Genomic DNA, 16689 nt, shown 5'->3' with positions numbered 1-16689 from the left:
AATGCATACACACAAACAGGACTGTTATTAAATTCGTGATGATTTTGTAAAGACAGTTATTTAGAATTGGCACATTTATTCACACCCAGTCTGCATGGTTGGAAAGGTGATAAAGAGGCCCCTAAAAAGAGGAACAATGGCCCGAGTGCGGATGTGGAAAATATGAGATCATTGTTTAAAACTGACTCTTGCACGTTGCACTTTTTTTCTTTCTTTTTTTTATGCTTTGTAACATTCGTCTTTGCAGGATGTCAAAGCCACATGTCTTTCACAAACTGTGTATTATCTCCAATTGGTTAGCCCATGTTTCAGCACCCCTTCAGTTAGTCCAAAATTCTTAGCAGCTTTTTTTTTGTCTTGTATTTTAAGCTGTTTAAGTTGTTGCTACCCATCAGAAGGAAGACAGGAAACTTAAATAGGGCACCGTCTTCTCACATGGCTTGTCACAACACTAAAATAACAGGCTAAATTGATCTTACTTCATACTTCCCTCTCTACTCCTACTAATACTGCTCTTGTCTACCAGCCTATGAGTACCTAAGGCTAAGCGGTTTGGATAATGGGTAGATGGATGGACACCCCTGTTAAAATGGCAGGTTTTTGTGATGTAAAAAAAATGAAAGCAAGCTAAATCATGTCAGAGGTGTTTCTATCTTTAATGTGAAATTGCAACCTATAAAAATAAAGTGAAAAACAACCAGATACCATCCATCCATCCATTATCCAAACCACTTATCCTGCTCTCAGGGTCGTGGAGATGCTGGAACCTATCCCAGCAGTCATTGGGCGGCAGGCAGGGAGACACCCTGGATATGCCGCCAGTCCATCACAGGGCAGAGACACACACATTCACACCTAGGGACAATTTAGTATGGCCGATTCGCCTGACCTACATGTCTTTGGACTGTGGAAGGAAACTGGAGCACCCACAGGAAACCCACGCAGACAAGGGGAGAACATGCAAACTCCACACAGAGGACGACCCGGGACAACCTCGAAGGTTGGACTACCCCAGGGCTTGAACCCAGGACCCTCTTGCTATGAGGTGACCGCGTTAACCACTGTGCCACCGTGCTGCCCACAATCAGATAGATTTTAGGAAGGAAAAAAAACGTACAATAACTTGGTTGCATACATATGCACACCCCTAAACTTTATTACAGCGCTCAGTCTTTTTGGGTTGAATCTATCAGCTTGGCACACCCTGACTTGGCAATATTTTCCCACTCTTCCCTGCAAAAACATTCTAGAGCCATCAAACTAAGAGGGCATGTCCTGTGTACGGTCCTCTTCAGGTCACCCCACAGATTTTCAGTTGATCTTTTGATGAAGTCGTTCCTTTGTTGATTTGGATGTATGCTTTGGGTGGTTGTGTTGAAAGATTACATTCCTCTTCATCTTTCTAGCAGACACCTGAAGGTTTTGCAAAAAAAACAACCGGTGTTTGGGGCTATTCATGATCCCCTCCACCTTGACTAAAGCCCAAATTCCAGCTGAAGAAAGGTAGCCCCAAAGTGTGATGCTGCCACCACCATGCTTCACCGTGTGTATAGTGATCTTTTGGTGATGTGATGTGTTGGGTTTTTTTTTTTTGGTTTTTTTTACCAAACATACCTTTTGGAATTATGGCCAAAAAAATTCAACCTTGGTCTTATCAGACCATAACATATTTTTGGGAGACTGGATGTATCTTTTTGCAAAATTTAGCCAGGCTTGGATGTTTTTTTTGTTGTTTTTTTTTTCTTGTGAAAAGGCTTCTGTCTTGCCATCTTACCTAGGGACAACTTAGTATGGACATGACATGCCCTCACATGGGACAAAGCTAAGCCTCAAGAGTTACTCGCATATGCTACTTGAGGCTCGTTCTTCAGTTGGTGAGAAAAATCACTGTTAAGTCTCACAATGTGATGATAACCCCAATTACAATTTAGCCCAGACATGAAGAATAGGGAGGTTGTTGTCACATGTAGGGAGCAACCAGTACTTGCCAGAAGGTCCTGCAGCTCCTTTAATGTTGCCATAGGCCTCTTGGCAGCCTCCCTGGCCAGTTTTCTCCTTGTCTTCTCATTATTTTGATATAAATATATATATATATAGATAGATAGATAGATAGATAGATAGATAGATAGATAGATAGATAGATAGATAGATAGATAGATAGATAGATAGATAGATAGATAGATAGATAGATAGATAGATAGATAGATAGATAGATAGATAGATAGATAGATAGATAGATAGATAGATAGATAGATATTGATATAAAATGACTATAAATGGAAATTATGAGTTTTAATCAGTGCTAATAAATGTTGATGATCACACATCTGATGCACTTGACGTACCCTTTGTCAAATGTATTGTGGAGAATAAGAGCCACAGCACTTGGCACAGACAAGCTGGACTAAAAAAACAAATGCTGTTAGAGAGTAAACCCAAACCGTAGTAACCAAAGGAGGAAAAAAACAGCTTGACTCTTTAGTTCCAGTGTGGTCATGTGACTTCCTCTCAGTTTCTATGCTGCACTCGTTTGCAAAGGAAGGCAGTTCTTTGTCTTCCTTTTTCTTAGTAGTCTGGCTGTTGCACCAGTGACAGAAATTATCATCTACTGAACTTGAATTAGTGTCAATCTTGCTGCCGTTTGGCCACAGGGATCTCAAGATTGCTCAGGAATAAGATGCTGAGGCGAAAACCCTCCAATGCCTCGGAGAAGGAACAGGTGCAGAAGAAGAAGGTGAGCAGTTTGGCTTTTCTTGTCAAGGGTCAGTGGTGCTCATAAGATGTCATTGTGATAAGTGTGTATGATGTGGATTGTCATTGGGAAGAGTGCTTTTTAACCTCTCCAACACACTGTGGCCCCAAAACACTCAAGTGATGAGCCTCACACTACAACAAACATACAGGATGTCTGCACGGCTCTCTCTGTATCAGGTTGTGCTGCTCAGACTTTTTTGGAGACTACAGACAACAATAAGATGTAAGGAAATTCACTGCACAGCTATCAGGACGTAGATAGGGTGATGTGATGTGATGAGAGTTTCTTAACAAGTTTGTCTTATATGCCTGGTGTACTAACTCCCAAATAATTACAAGACTTTCCCCTTTAAAACATTTGCTCTTATAGAAAAGTTAAGTTCCTCTGATGTGGCAGTGTGAGTCATTGCTGCAGATGTAATCTGAGTAAGAATTTGCATTGTGGCTTTTTTGCGTCTTTGGCTGCCAGGGAAAAAGCAAGCCTCCTACGTCTTGTTTTCCATCTTCATCTCTTTTTCTGTGGCCTAACCCAGACATTATCATCACATGTCTTCTTACTTCATTCCTCCGCCATCATTACTATCATGCAATAGTCAGCAGCTATGACTGGCAAAAGTCATGTTCTGTGGTCTATTACTATAAGCATCATAACTTATTTAAAACCTCTATAGGTTTGTTTTTTTTTCTGGGAGGGAATGTTGAGAAGAGAAAAAAAAAAAGCAAGATCCCCTGATACTAGAAGTCGTTGCTCCCTCAGCAGCATCGGCGGTTTAAGTCTTTGACACAGATAAAAATGCTGACCGGATGTCTGCAATGATTGGTTGCCAGCAGTTACTCAAGTCATGTCTGCTTCCTGAGTTGTCAACCATCAGTCAAGAAGGATGAGTTGAGATAAGGTGACATACAATAACCCCTGGCTATATGGAAAATTACATCATATGTGTCTGCATCAATTTCTGCTAGCTTACATAGCCGCTGTTTTGACTTGAGGGGTAATTTGCCTGAATACAGACCAAAACTTTGACTCAGACTATATTTATATATATAAATAGAACAAAACTTTGCTTCCATCCCAAAATAAGCCTTAGCGTGAGCCTTTATGCAAGGGACACCTTTACATCAGTGCAGGCTAACTAGAGAGTTTCAAACCAGTTTCAGACGTCTCATTCTCTCTTCTTATGACTCCAGACTGAAACCACACCGGCTCATGCTGCCATTCAGTGTGACTGAGATCTCATTTTTTCTCATGTTGTCTTTTTTTTAACTATCATATTTTAAAATTAAACTTGTCTGTATACTTGTCAGTATAAGCCAAGTATATTTAAGTGTAATTTTATTTGGCAGATCTCTGATAAGTACATAAAAAGTAAACTGAAAGCATACTCACTTATTTTTAGTTTAAAATAAATATAATAGTAGCACGCTTGAATAAACTTTGTTGTAAGGGCGGCTTTTCTGTCCAAGACAGCTAGTTAAATGGATTGACTTAATCTAATAAGTGTACTTCTCCCGGAAGGAGAGAAAAGAGAGACAAAACCTTCCAAAATAATAAAAAAAATTAAAAATTAGATACCTTGACTAAGTTTGCCCTGTGATGGCCTGGCAGCCTGTCCAGGGTGTCTCCCCGCCAGCCACCCAATGACTGCTGGGATAGGCTCCAGCATCCCGCGAACCCAATTGGGGTGAGCGGCTTGGATAATGGATGGATGGATATTCTAAAATGTACCTCTTTTCACGTGTCCCCACCTTTTTTTAAGACACTCGATATTGAATCCTGCCAAAATGATGGTGTTTACCTTATTGTCTGAACACAAACAACTGGTTGGATTCCTATCCTGTATCTTTACCTCCGGGTTGAACCACATGGTTAAGTAATTAATTCCTGAGAAAGGAAATGACGAAAGGGCCTTTCGAAACAACTGCATGTTGACACGTATGACCTATATATCGTTACTGTTAATCTAGATTGTGACTGTTTATTTTCTGGAAACTCTGTGCTGAGTAGACAAGGTGGTTCTTAAAGTGATACTTACGTCAATATCTGAAAAGTCCTATCGATAGGCTGTGTTCCGAGTTGGACGCATCTGCGGCCACGCGAGAGAGATCTGTGATTGGCTGTAGATGGTGTCCAATGACAAATTGTGCCAGTGGATACGTAACACCAGTCAATTTGCATAAACGTCACCGCGCTACCGCTCATGTTTAAAACCCTAAAATAAAAACTTTATATTCACGTACCTGTGTGTTATTGTTGTTTGTAACAGATTTTGAGTTATGAAGTCAAAATACTCACCGAATTGTGATATTAATCGACGTTTATCGGTCAGTTACCATGTCGGCGGACATGAGCGGTATGAGCGGGAGCGGTAGCGGTAGCGCGGTGACGTCAGGAAGACGGTAGCCAATAGCTTTGCCTATTTTTTATGATTCAAACTACCAACGTTAAAAAATGTGTTCAGAAAGGGCATGTCAGTCTCTCTTTAATAAAAAACCATTCTATCAACAAGGTTAAGGATGTATGGATAGGTGGCCAAAAGATCATCTCAAAATGTCTGACAAAACACTGAACAACCAATTAGACATTGGCACGGTGGCCCAGTGGTTAGCCCTGTCGCCTCACAGCACGAGGGTCTTGGGTTTGAACCCCTGGGTTGTCCAACCCTGGGGGTCATCCCAGGTTGTCCTCTGTGTAGAGTTTGCATGCTCTCCCCGTGTCTGCGGTGAGTTTTCTGAGGATGCTCCGGTTTCCCCCACCATCAAAAAGACATGCATATGTTAGGGTTAATATTCCTGTCTGTGCCCCTGACTGAGACATGGCAAGAAGAACTGGAGTTGGTCCCCTGGGCGCTGCATGGCGGTTGCCTACTGCTCCTAGCTACACATCTAGGATGGGTTAAATGCAGACCATAATTTCCCCATGGGGATTAATAAGGTATATATCAAAAAAAATTTCAAAAAACTTCTACGAAATTACTTAACCGACATGGCTTCATGTTTACGTTGCATTCTCTGTGATGAAACCGGCTTGTAGAAGATTTCTTGTGACCCTTTACTCTCACAGTATGTGTCATTATTCCACTATGCTGCTAGTATATGCTTCAATGGGCTTCTCCACACAAGTGCAAAAAAAAAAAACGACTTAAAATGTTGTTTACAGCTCAGCCTGCAAAGGTCCAGCAGCTTCAAGGACTTCATGAAGCCCAAGACCCCGTCTCCTGTTGTGACAGATAAGGAGTTCACCTTGGACGAGACGGTACGTTGGACTGTTGTGCTGTGTACACTCACTCACTGACTCACACTCACATGGAAACATCTGCAATATGTGCATGCACGCACACGAGCACGCACACACACACACACAGTGCTGGAAAAAAGAAGCAGCTTTTTTTATTTCTTCTGCTAGTGTGTGCCAATTTGTAGATAGATGGCAGTTTCCATAGACATTTTATTACAATGGGGGGCACACAGGTCAGATCATATCACCGAGCTCCTAAATCACATCGCGGTGTATCCAGAAGTGAAGTGAACAGTAACAAAGGGCAAGCAGAATTACTTTTAAATCATTACAGAAGTGGTTCGTTAATGCTTCCTAAAAATAACGGAAAAACAAAAAAGGACAATTGGTCAGGTTTGTCTTGTACCGTCATATTAAAACTGACACGCCTTGAACTTCTCCACAACACTGCACACATTGACTAGAAGGTAAAAGATATAGATAAATCCTGCTTCAGGAGACAAATAAGGATTGGGGAAGATAAAAGGGGTTTTATTAGAGGTCAGTGAAGACATCATTTTTTCTAACGGCTTACGTCATGTGATTGTATTGCATGCACACACTATATGTGCCACCATGCTCACACAGAAACATACACACAGCAAACACACACACAGCTTCCAACAACAACAACAACTTAAAACTATATAGCACCTTCCAAGGGACCCAAGGATGCTTTACACATAGTGGAGCACACAAAACAAATAATACAAGAACAGAAAACAGAAATAGCTAGGCAAGACATTTCCTTCATTAGCATTCTTGTACAATTTGTTAAGATTTTTTCTATTATTATTATTATTATTATTATTATTATTATCGTAACGTGCACGGATAAATAGACTCGCTAGCCCTTGGCTAACGGGCCAAACCCTTTAGTCGACTGGTTAACATTGGAAATCAGGGGTTGCGTCCAGGCTGCGGCGGATCCCGGGCTGCCCCCAGAATTCTCTATATTACTATTATTATTATTCTGTGCGACACGGTGGCACAGTGGTTAGCGTGGTCGCCTCACAGCAAGAAGGGTCCTCGAGCCCTGGGGTAGTCCAATCTTGGGGGTCGTCCTCTGTGTGGAGTTTGCATGTTCTCCCCGTGTCTGCATGGGTTTCCTCCGGGGGCTCCGGTTTCCTCCCACTGTCCAAAGACATGTAGGTCAGGTGAATTGGCCGTACTAAATTGTCCCTGGGTATGGATGTGTGTATGTCGGCCCTGTGATGGCCTGGAGGCCTGTCCAGGGTGTCTCTCCGCCTGCCAGGGAGACACCCTGGACAGCACCCCCATGACCCTGAGAGCAGGATAAGCAGTTCGGATAACGGATGGAACGGATTATTATTCCGTTGCCCACCGGTTCGAATCCCCTTGTTACCTCCGGCTTGGTCGGCGTCCCTACAGACACATTTGGCCGTGTCTGCGGGTGAGAAGCCGGATGTGGGTATGTGTCCTGGTCACTCACTGCACTAGCGCCTCCTCTGGTCAGTTGAGGCACCTGTTCGGGGTGGGGGGACTGGGGGGAATAGCGTGATCCTCCCATGCGCTACATCCCCCTGGCGAAACTCCCCACTGTCAGGTGAAAAGAAGCGGCTGGCAGAGGGGGTGGAGCAGTGACCAGTACGGTTCGGTAGCGTGGTCTAATTGGACGGGTACAATTGAGGAGAAAAGGGGGGGGATCCAGTATTTGCAGAGCAGTGCCTTTCTTCCTTTCTTTTAAATGGATGATTACTGATGTATACACAAATGCAATGTATTAGAATGCTTGCTGACTCATATTCTCTCTTGCATCCCTATGCAAAATTACTTTGACTGTCCACTTCAAGTCATATGAAATCAACATTCAAAGGAAAAAAATTTGATGAGTCAAATTCATTTAAGTATTTTCGAGGACGATATTCTGACATGAAATCAAAAGAGGTTAAATTCTATTTATAAAATATACTAGGCCTGTATACACACAATGTAATGATAATTATTAGCAAAAAAAAAGTTGGTAGAGACATTAAAGGAGGCCTTGAAATTTGGAAGGGACTTACCATCCTCAAGTAAACATACACCTATGAGAGGAAGTACCAGAGAAGATGAACGTAAGCACGGTATGTAAAGCTCATGCTGAAGCCAGATGAAACAGCTACGCAGACAGGATGTCCTCTGCTGACAGCAAGTCAAGCAGAGAACCTCTATCTCAGACACACAAGAAGTCTGACAGGCTAAAGCTGTTCATTCGATGGAATTAATTTGCCCCATAAAAAAAAAACTAACTAACTAACTGTACCATTAGCTTACCATTAGCTAAGGTCCATATACTCATTTGACATTTCTCTGACAAATACTGTGTGGGAGGTTGTTTGTGCGCTGTGTGTGTGTGTGTGTGTGTGTGTGTGTGTGTGTGTGTGTGTGTGTGTGTGTGTGTGCAGACATCGTTTGCATTTGTGTGTGAGTGTATGCTTGTGTGTAAAATGTGTATGTGTGCACATACATCAAGAATGCAATGTCCACTTCTTAAGTTACATTCTTTGTAGATGGCATTTCAATCTGGAGACCATCTGCCAGGTGCTATTGAATGCTGCTGTTGCATAAAAACATAGATTATAACAAAAAAACTATCTTCCCAGGTGGCAGATGGGTTTCCACCAGAGGAGACTGGGAAAAGTGGCAGCAAGCTGGGAAAGAAATGGCGAAATGTCATCTCGCGTACCATGACCCGCAAAACATCCAAGATGGTACAGAAGGCCCTGGCTGAGGAGGGGGTATGCACGTTTTCCACCCAATACTTTGTTCTACAGTGACATAACTATAATGTCTATACCAATAAATAAGATTTGATCAATTCCACGGCATATGGATGCATGAATCGTTGAGAGTTGAACTTTAAAATATCTATAAAGACAGCATTTACAGAAGCACACAACATGATGGCCCGGGGGTAAGCAAGGTCGGCCCCCTTGCCCCAAACGCCCATTTTATTTTATTTCTCTGATGTGTCTTTAAGCGTGTGTTAAAGAAATGTCCTTGGCCAGGATATTTTGCTTTGGGGTTTTTGTACCAGCTGACTAATCCTGTGTCCCGGCCACAGATGGAGGGGAGAATTCGCCCCTTAATAACTTTAATTTTATTATTTTTAGAGCTCTGTACGAAATGGCTTATTGATAAAGTATGTTGAATAGATTAGATCAAAACAGAGACAGAGAGAGAGGGAGAGAGAGAGAGACAGACAGACAGACAGACAGACAGACAGACAGACAGACAGACAGACAGACAGACAGACAGACAGACAGAGACAGAGCGAGAGAGACAGAGCGAGAGAGACAGAGACAGAGAGCTTCTGCACAAAAGGATGAAAATGCTCCCATCTAGTGGACGTTTCATACAAAAGCAGGAGGAAATTCAGGTAGCTGACGCTGAAGTTCTAAAAAACATCGGGGGTCAAGTCCCTTCTGGGTTTAATCATTTTGAAAATGACAAAAGCTGTAAATATTTCAACTTTAATGATATTAAGATTAATCTCGGTGAAAATGATGGACACGGGATCAAGCCAACAAGCAAGGCAGACCTGCCAAAGTGTCATTTGGTAAAAGCAATAAATCTCCAACTGCAGCGGGGCTGCTACTCAGCAACTGGTTTCTTCGCTGTGATCTCCTTGTGGAGGATGGAGAGGGAAAAGGCAATTAACGCACGGGGATCAATAATGTGTTGTTGTAAATATGGATAATTGAGAATGAAAGCTCAATTGTTGTCATGCAAATGTGAAATTTTCAAATCAAGCTGTCTGACATGCACCATTGTCCATTAATGTGAATCAAGGGGGAGAGCGGTGAGGACAGCTCCCTTTCCCCCATCAGTGACTGGCTTCCAGACCTGACTGCAGGACAGAGGACTTCTGTCTGCTCCACCGGGTCAGAGGACATCGTCCCCAGCCCTGTAACCCGACAACTTTCTGGTAGTAAGTCAGCCCTCGTCATCTTACCTGACTGAATATAATGGTTCCACCATGGATCTTAACGCACGATTAAGGTTTATTCTGATTTGAAACGCTCCACATCAGTGTGTGAAAGTAAAAGTGATCTAAGTCAGACACCTAGCTGTACAGTAAACAGAGAGGCCCCAAAAATCTGAAGCCTCTGGAGATACTCTGTGATTATAAGTGGTCATAACTTGGTCAGGTGGTGATCGACAAAGCATGGACAGCGGCTACAGCCAGAGGGACAGCATGAAACTGGAGGAGAATGGTCTCTCCTACAGCGGACCCTTTTGTGGTCGCGCACTAGTCCACACCGACTTCACCCCAAGCCCCTACGACGTGGAGTCTCTGAAACTGCAAGTGAGTCCCCCAGGAAGTGTTTGGTTTCTCTGCCGTAGCTCACAGTCACATCTACTTTTGTTGTCAGGTCTCTCTCCCCATGGACCTTGTTAAGTGTGAAACATGATGGCCATTTGATGTGTTATACATGAAAGCACAAGCTGCGAGGCCCATGGTGACTTTGTGATGCTTTAAGATTTAATGCGATTCCTGCACAGATCGTATCACTGAAGTCGAAATTATATGATGCATAGCTGAGGAATTTCTGTCGTGGCACAATTTTGGAGTTGTAATGTATAACTGGACATAACTTTATGCAAAAATGTACAGTTAGCGGATCACTGGTGCTGACAAGGCGAGTGCTCTATCATTCCCCATGAATAATTCCTATGGTTTTTGGCTAACTGGGTTTTGGTTGACGTGATCCTAACATCTGAGTTGAGTCATTCATGCATCATTCGTCTTACAGAAAGGTGACATCATCCATATTATTGAGAAACCCCCAGTGGGGACCTGGACTGGGAAGCTCAACAACAAGGTGGGCTCCTTTAAGTTCATCTATGTCAACATCCTGCCTGACGAGAGCCCACCAGTTAGGAGGAAACGCTGCAACAGTAAGCTCTGCAAGGCCAAAGACAGACCCAACACCCTGGAGGAGGTGCTGGACAGCATCGGCTTGACCGTAAGATAATAGTGTGTGTGCGTGTGTGTGTGTGAGTGTATGTGTGTGTGTGTGTGTGTGTGTGTGTGTGTGTGTGTGTGTGTGTGTGTGTGTGTGTGTGTGTGTAATGCAGTAGACCACGTTGTAATAATAAAAGTCCGACTGAATCTGAGCACTTAATCAATTCAATTCTAAGTTGCATTATCAGCGTGAAATACATGTTCCAACATCAACATCTTTGGTAAATGAGGTCCACTTTTTGTTTTCCAGGAGCTCAGCTCTTTGCTGTCCATGCACGGCTTCCAGAGCCTGGAGGATTTTGGAGGGCTGAAGGAGTCTCACCTGAATGAGCTGAACATCACTGACCCAGAACAGCGAGATAAGATCCTGAATGCTTGCGAGCTGCTGAGAGACTGTACGTTCCTACCTGACTGTGAAAGGGTTCAGGCTCTCTAGTAGAAGGACACACTGTGGAGATCGTGTTCTGCAGTCCCGCAAAATTTATTAATTCTAATATCTAATCAACACCTGGCACTCCACAAATTCAAATGCCCTCTTCAGGCGAGGTCCACAGTTTTGTTTTTGTTTTTGTTCTATTGTTTTGTTATGCCTCTGCAGGGCTGCACATTTCAAAATATTCCTTAGACTCAACTTGCAACACAAATGTGCATGGTCAAGAGTGTCAGCTCTCTTTGACTCTGACATGCAGCATAGCACTGTACTGCCCACAATTTATCATAATTATCCTGACAATCAGTAAATAATACCCCTTTGATTACATGTTGAAAACTAGAGCTGACGAAAATGTCATAAAAAAGTGTGCTGGTCACTTCTTGCTATTGAACCCACAGGTCATTTTACGGCCCTAGTATGTCAGGCTCTCGCAACACAAAACCTTTTATATTCCTTACTATGGGAGCTGTTCTCTGCTGTCATCGGTTCCTTTCTTGCTCAGAATAAGCTTGTGGGCATCCGGGTAGTGTAGTGGTCTATTCCGTTGCCTACTAACACGGGGATCGCTGGTTCGAATCCCCCTGTTATCTCCAGCTTGGTCGGGCGTGCCTATGGGTGGGAAGCTGGATGTAGGTATGTGTCCTGGTTGCTGCACTAGCGCCTCCTCTGGTCGGTCGGGGTGCCTGTTCGGGGGGGGGCAGCCCTCCCCAGATCGGCAAAGGAGGTGAAGCAACGAACAGGATGGCTCGGAAGAGTGGGGTCATTGGCCAGCTACAATTATGGCGGAAAAGGGGGGGGAATATGAGCTCGTTACACACATTTCACATGGTTCAATTGTGTGACACTGCTCGCTGATTGCAGCTATGCTCAGGGGCCTATAGGAAATCCTGTTTGTCCTCAGTAAAGCTTTGACATCTGAGCTCCTCTGCCCTCCAGACGGCTCATTAGCTGTGATTTTAACACCTGTCACATGGCAATAGCTATACTAGGAGTGCAGTTTATGGATACCCATAAGCCTTCGGGTTACGGGGCTGCAGCAACACATTTCTCTGTATTAATTATGCCAGAAATTACTTTGAACACATCACCACTACAAGATGGTCATGGAGGGAGACTTCAGAGAATATTGATGGTTTATGAGATTAGATAAAGTCATTAAACAGAGCGACTTGAAATGTTTCTCTCCTCTGTTTAGACTGTATGAAAGTCTTGTCTACCATCCGACAAGACTGAGAAGGCCAATCATTGCTTAGATGAAATAAACAACATATATAAATCAGTTTAAATAACAATTGATTTGAAAAAAAAATGTTTAATCACATTTATCTTCAACCCATTCAGCTGAAGATGAATCAGACCCAGACGAGCAGGAAAGACCTGAGGACAAGAGCGAGAACCCAAGAGATTCAGGCTGTTTCGAGAGCTTGGAGAACATGGAGAACGGCCGCGAGGAGCCCAAGCAGGAGAACTTGCAAGAGCAGAACCAGCAGACCTCCGAGGAGCAGGACAAGGAACAAACAGATCAGGCGGATTCCCTCCAGGAGCAGCTGCAGGAGCTGGCTCTGGGCGAGGGCTCTTGAGAAGTGCGGAAAATAAAAAAACAAAAACAAAAAACAAAAAAACCCCACTGAGAGTGTATGAATTCCCGGTCCTTAAGACCACAGCTGGTGGATGTGTGGTTAACTGAGAACTTTGGCGCTTCATTGTCAGGGAGTGAAGTGATGACGGAAGTACGATACAAGAATAAGTCATGATGAATACAAGCACAGTGTCTTTGCAGCTGTATTTTCCCCCAATTTCCTAATTTGCAGAGTGGATTTGCAATGTACCGTCTTTGACCTTATGACTGCAGGGTGATTTGCCTATTGTGGCTAGGAATCGAGCCATGGGTTTTGCAAGCAGCACCATATCTCTTCACATCTGTGTAGTGTTTTGAATGAATTGTGTATTATGTTGTATGAAATATCATTGGCTGTCATTTCTTACAAAGCTGGGACGGTGGTAGATAAGTCAGTGTTTGTGCTTGTGATGTTTTAATATGTCTTTAATACGAAAAGATTTCCTTGTGAAATGACGAAATGTTATCAGCTTCATGCAAGTGCAGGCCCATTTTAAAAATTAATGCGACAGCATCCCGTAGAACTACGAACATATAACGCACTGAAGATGTGTCATATTTAGACAAAGTCCTCTGTTTGAATTTAAATGCTTTGATTGTCAACAGATGTAAGAGACCGGCTCTGCAGTTCTGACTTTTTACACTGTAGTCTATTTGCATTTCTTTTTTTATTACTGCCAGGTATTTTTATGCCTACGAAAGTTATGAAGGTGTTGACTTTGCTGTAAATAGAACTGAAATAAAAGTTTTGTTCCATTTTGATGGCATCATGGCTGTCAGAGCCAATGTCCCAAACAAAATAAGGCAGGCGGCGGAAAGACACAAGATATATTAAATAATAATAACACAATTGTTTATTTACCAGACACATCGATCATGTAAAAAGTGAGGAAAATTGAACAAAACACATATAATCACAGTGTTATTACTAAACGAAGTGAACATAAATAAGACTTCCATCAATGGTATAGTACTGTATCTGTATACATGATGCAATAATATAATAGATGGATCAGAGCATTCAGATCTGAGCCTGTCATGTCATTTTAACATCGAAATCATAAATACAAATGTTAAGCAAATGTTGAGATTCACTGAGCTCAACTTGGTAACATACCATAGATTTTAGTTAGACGCATAAACCCACAGAGCTAGTATCCAAGGTCCAGTAGTCCCGGTAAAATTTGAAACCATCATACACTTGCACTTAAAAAAAACAAAAAAAAACAAAAAACACTCCATCTCTTATGGACAATCAATCACATACATTCTCGCTCCACAGAGACAATAATGCAAAGCAATGAAATTGAACCAAATGTTTTGAGAATACTTTTCTGAATTAAAAACTCCCCCAAAACAAGCTTAAAGCCTTATTTTGGGTCATGATGAGCCTCCAAGTGGAAAATAAACACATCGAGAAGGGCCTTTAAATAAGTATTCCACAAAAACTCTTCCACACTTCATAGAAACAATACTGTCAGCAAGTATACGTCATATTTCCAGGGAAATCTGTCACTTTTCACTCCAGCTCTCCAACTGATTATCACAGTATAATTAAAGTAAATGTGGATATGGGTTTAATCTTTCATGTATGAAATTAACCAGTATAACTCTATACTGTCTACCAAATTGTTTCCGCTGAAACTTAACAAATTAAAATAATAATATCACAGCTACCAAACAGAAATGACCTTTCAGTTCTCTTCTTTACTGTAGTTATATAGTCAAATTTCCAAATCTGAATTTCGTATTTTTGGAGTTACAACAAAAGCAAAAATCGATTGCACCTTCAACAAAACTGGGTTGAGCAGATCTCATGGTCTAATCCACAACGAAACTGTCGTTATACTAGTTTTTCAATACAAGCATATGTCACAAACATTAACTCTGTCTTGCATACAACACAATACTAATACAAACTTTCCCAGCAACCGAGCATTGCCTTCTACATCTAAAATGGTCCTGACTGTCTCTCCTTTTCTGTTTAAATCCTCAAGAAATGCTGAGTTGCGTTTGGGAGCAAAATAAAAGGGAATTCTCGTGCAAAATGCACGGATGTGAGGGAAGTAGGAGAGGCGCACGCATCCTGCCGTCTTGGCCTTATTCTTTATGGTAACGAGTTTGCCCCTGAGGCTAGTTGCTGCCTAGCCTCAGGCATGGAATAACTATGACGGCGAAAACCCAGGAAAATGAGAGAAAGAAGATAATTTCCTAATGTATCTGTGAGATTTTATCGAACGTAGTGATTTTACTGCAAGAGGGGGACAGGGACAGTAGGAAAAGAAAAGACTCCTGGGATAAATATTTCTGTCATGGCTTGCAGAAAGTCTTAAAGCTCACAAGCAGGATTATGAACACTGGCCACGCATACCCCCTTCATAAACAACCTGGCTGCCACCTTGTCTTTTCACCAAGAGCTTTTAGTGCATTGACACCTACTTGAACTATATACAATTCAACAATGGCTTTGCTTCTTTTTTTGCTTCTCAAAGTCTAATTGGTAGTGTTAAAAAAAAGAAGTGACAGTTTTCATTGAACACTGTGTATGTACCTGTGGGGTTCGAATGGGTTCAAGGGGCTTCTTTTTGGCTGACCTTAGATGCATGTGATAGCACAACTGTTTATGATAAGGCACTGTTACTAGTGTCTACTATCAACAGCAATCAGGCCTTCTCTCTCATACACACCAAGACACTGGGAACGTTTCTCCTTCAAGATACAGGACAGTACTGTCTGTACATAATCTACAAACTTGTCTCTGAAACAATTTCAATTGTTTTGGAGCCCCAAACCTACATATTTGACAGTATAAAAATGGAAGGACTGTCGATGGTCTTGATCAAATCATTTTGAAGATGCAAAAAGCAAAAGTACTGAATGCAGCAATATTAGAATAGAAGAAGGTAGACTGACCAGACTGGAGGGGACCTCTGAGATATTGGTTTTCTATCTCAGTTGAAGACTTGCATGTCCTCGCCCCCTACCTAGACATCATAGTGTACTTCAAAAAATATGCTTACTAGATGTATCCCTTGTATTCACACCAATCAAAAAGTTGCTTAGCCAGCCTTTACATGAATTGCATAGGGCGTATAATGTTTGCACTCAAGTAACCAAAAACTGACCACGTGTATGATTAGAGATTTACACATTTCCAGAGGAAAATTCATCTTTGTCAAACATTTGCAATTCTAAGAGTATATTTGAACTGGCCTCTTACGTTAAAAGCCATTACAGCAATATTGAATAAAGACAAAGTAGCATTGACAATCAGAGCAAAACCACAGGTACCCCTGTGGGGATGTTGTATACTTGGAGTGTTTGCTTGTTTGTTTGTTTGTTTGTTTGTTTTTTTGCAGTTCTTCTGGAACTTCCCCCCTTGTGTGTCTTTCCATGCAATGTTCAAGGGATGAAGGAAGCTGCTCAGTTTTCCATTAGATAACACCCACCTCTTGACTGAGTGAGTGTCAATTAAATGGCTCTTCAGCCAGAGATCGGGGCAATTAGGGAGGAGGAGGGGCTGCAGGAGACTCTCCGCACATCTGGTGGAATGATGTGCAGCGGTTGGAGAATAACCGAGTCTCTTATTAATGTTTCACCCCCTGGCAAAGCACGGGGCAAGAAAAGCAGCTGTCAGA

The 16689-nt window shown here is 42.3% G+C and overlaps 1 protein-coding gene across 1 annotated transcript; it reads left to right on the top strand.

Moving 5' to 3' along the window:
- The first annotated feature begins 2543 nt into the window (after positions 1-2543).
- On the top strand, positions 2544-13809 carry sash3 (SAM and SH3 domain containing 3). Its single transcript, XM_056274833.1, has 8 exons — positions 2544-2734; positions 5912-6007; positions 8635-8769; positions 9824-9962; positions 10183-10340; positions 10789-11001; positions 11251-11395; positions 12775-13809. Exons 1-8 carry the CDS (start codon positions 2678-2680, stop codon positions 13011-13013), a joined length of 1182 nt encoding a protein of 393 aa, XP_056130808.1. The 5' UTR covers positions 2544-2677; the 3' UTR covers positions 13014-13809.
- Positions 13810-16689: the final 2880 nt, after the last annotated feature.

Source organism: Lampris incognitus, chromosome 1 (genome assembly GCF_029633865.1).
Source record: "Lampris incognitus isolate fLamInc1 chromosome 1, fLamInc1.hap2, whole genome shotgun sequence".
Taxonomy (NCBI): Eukaryota; Metazoa; Chordata; class Actinopteri; order Lampriformes; family Lampridae; genus Lampris; species Lampris incognitus.
This window is presented reverse-complemented; position numbering and strand designations above follow the sequence as displayed.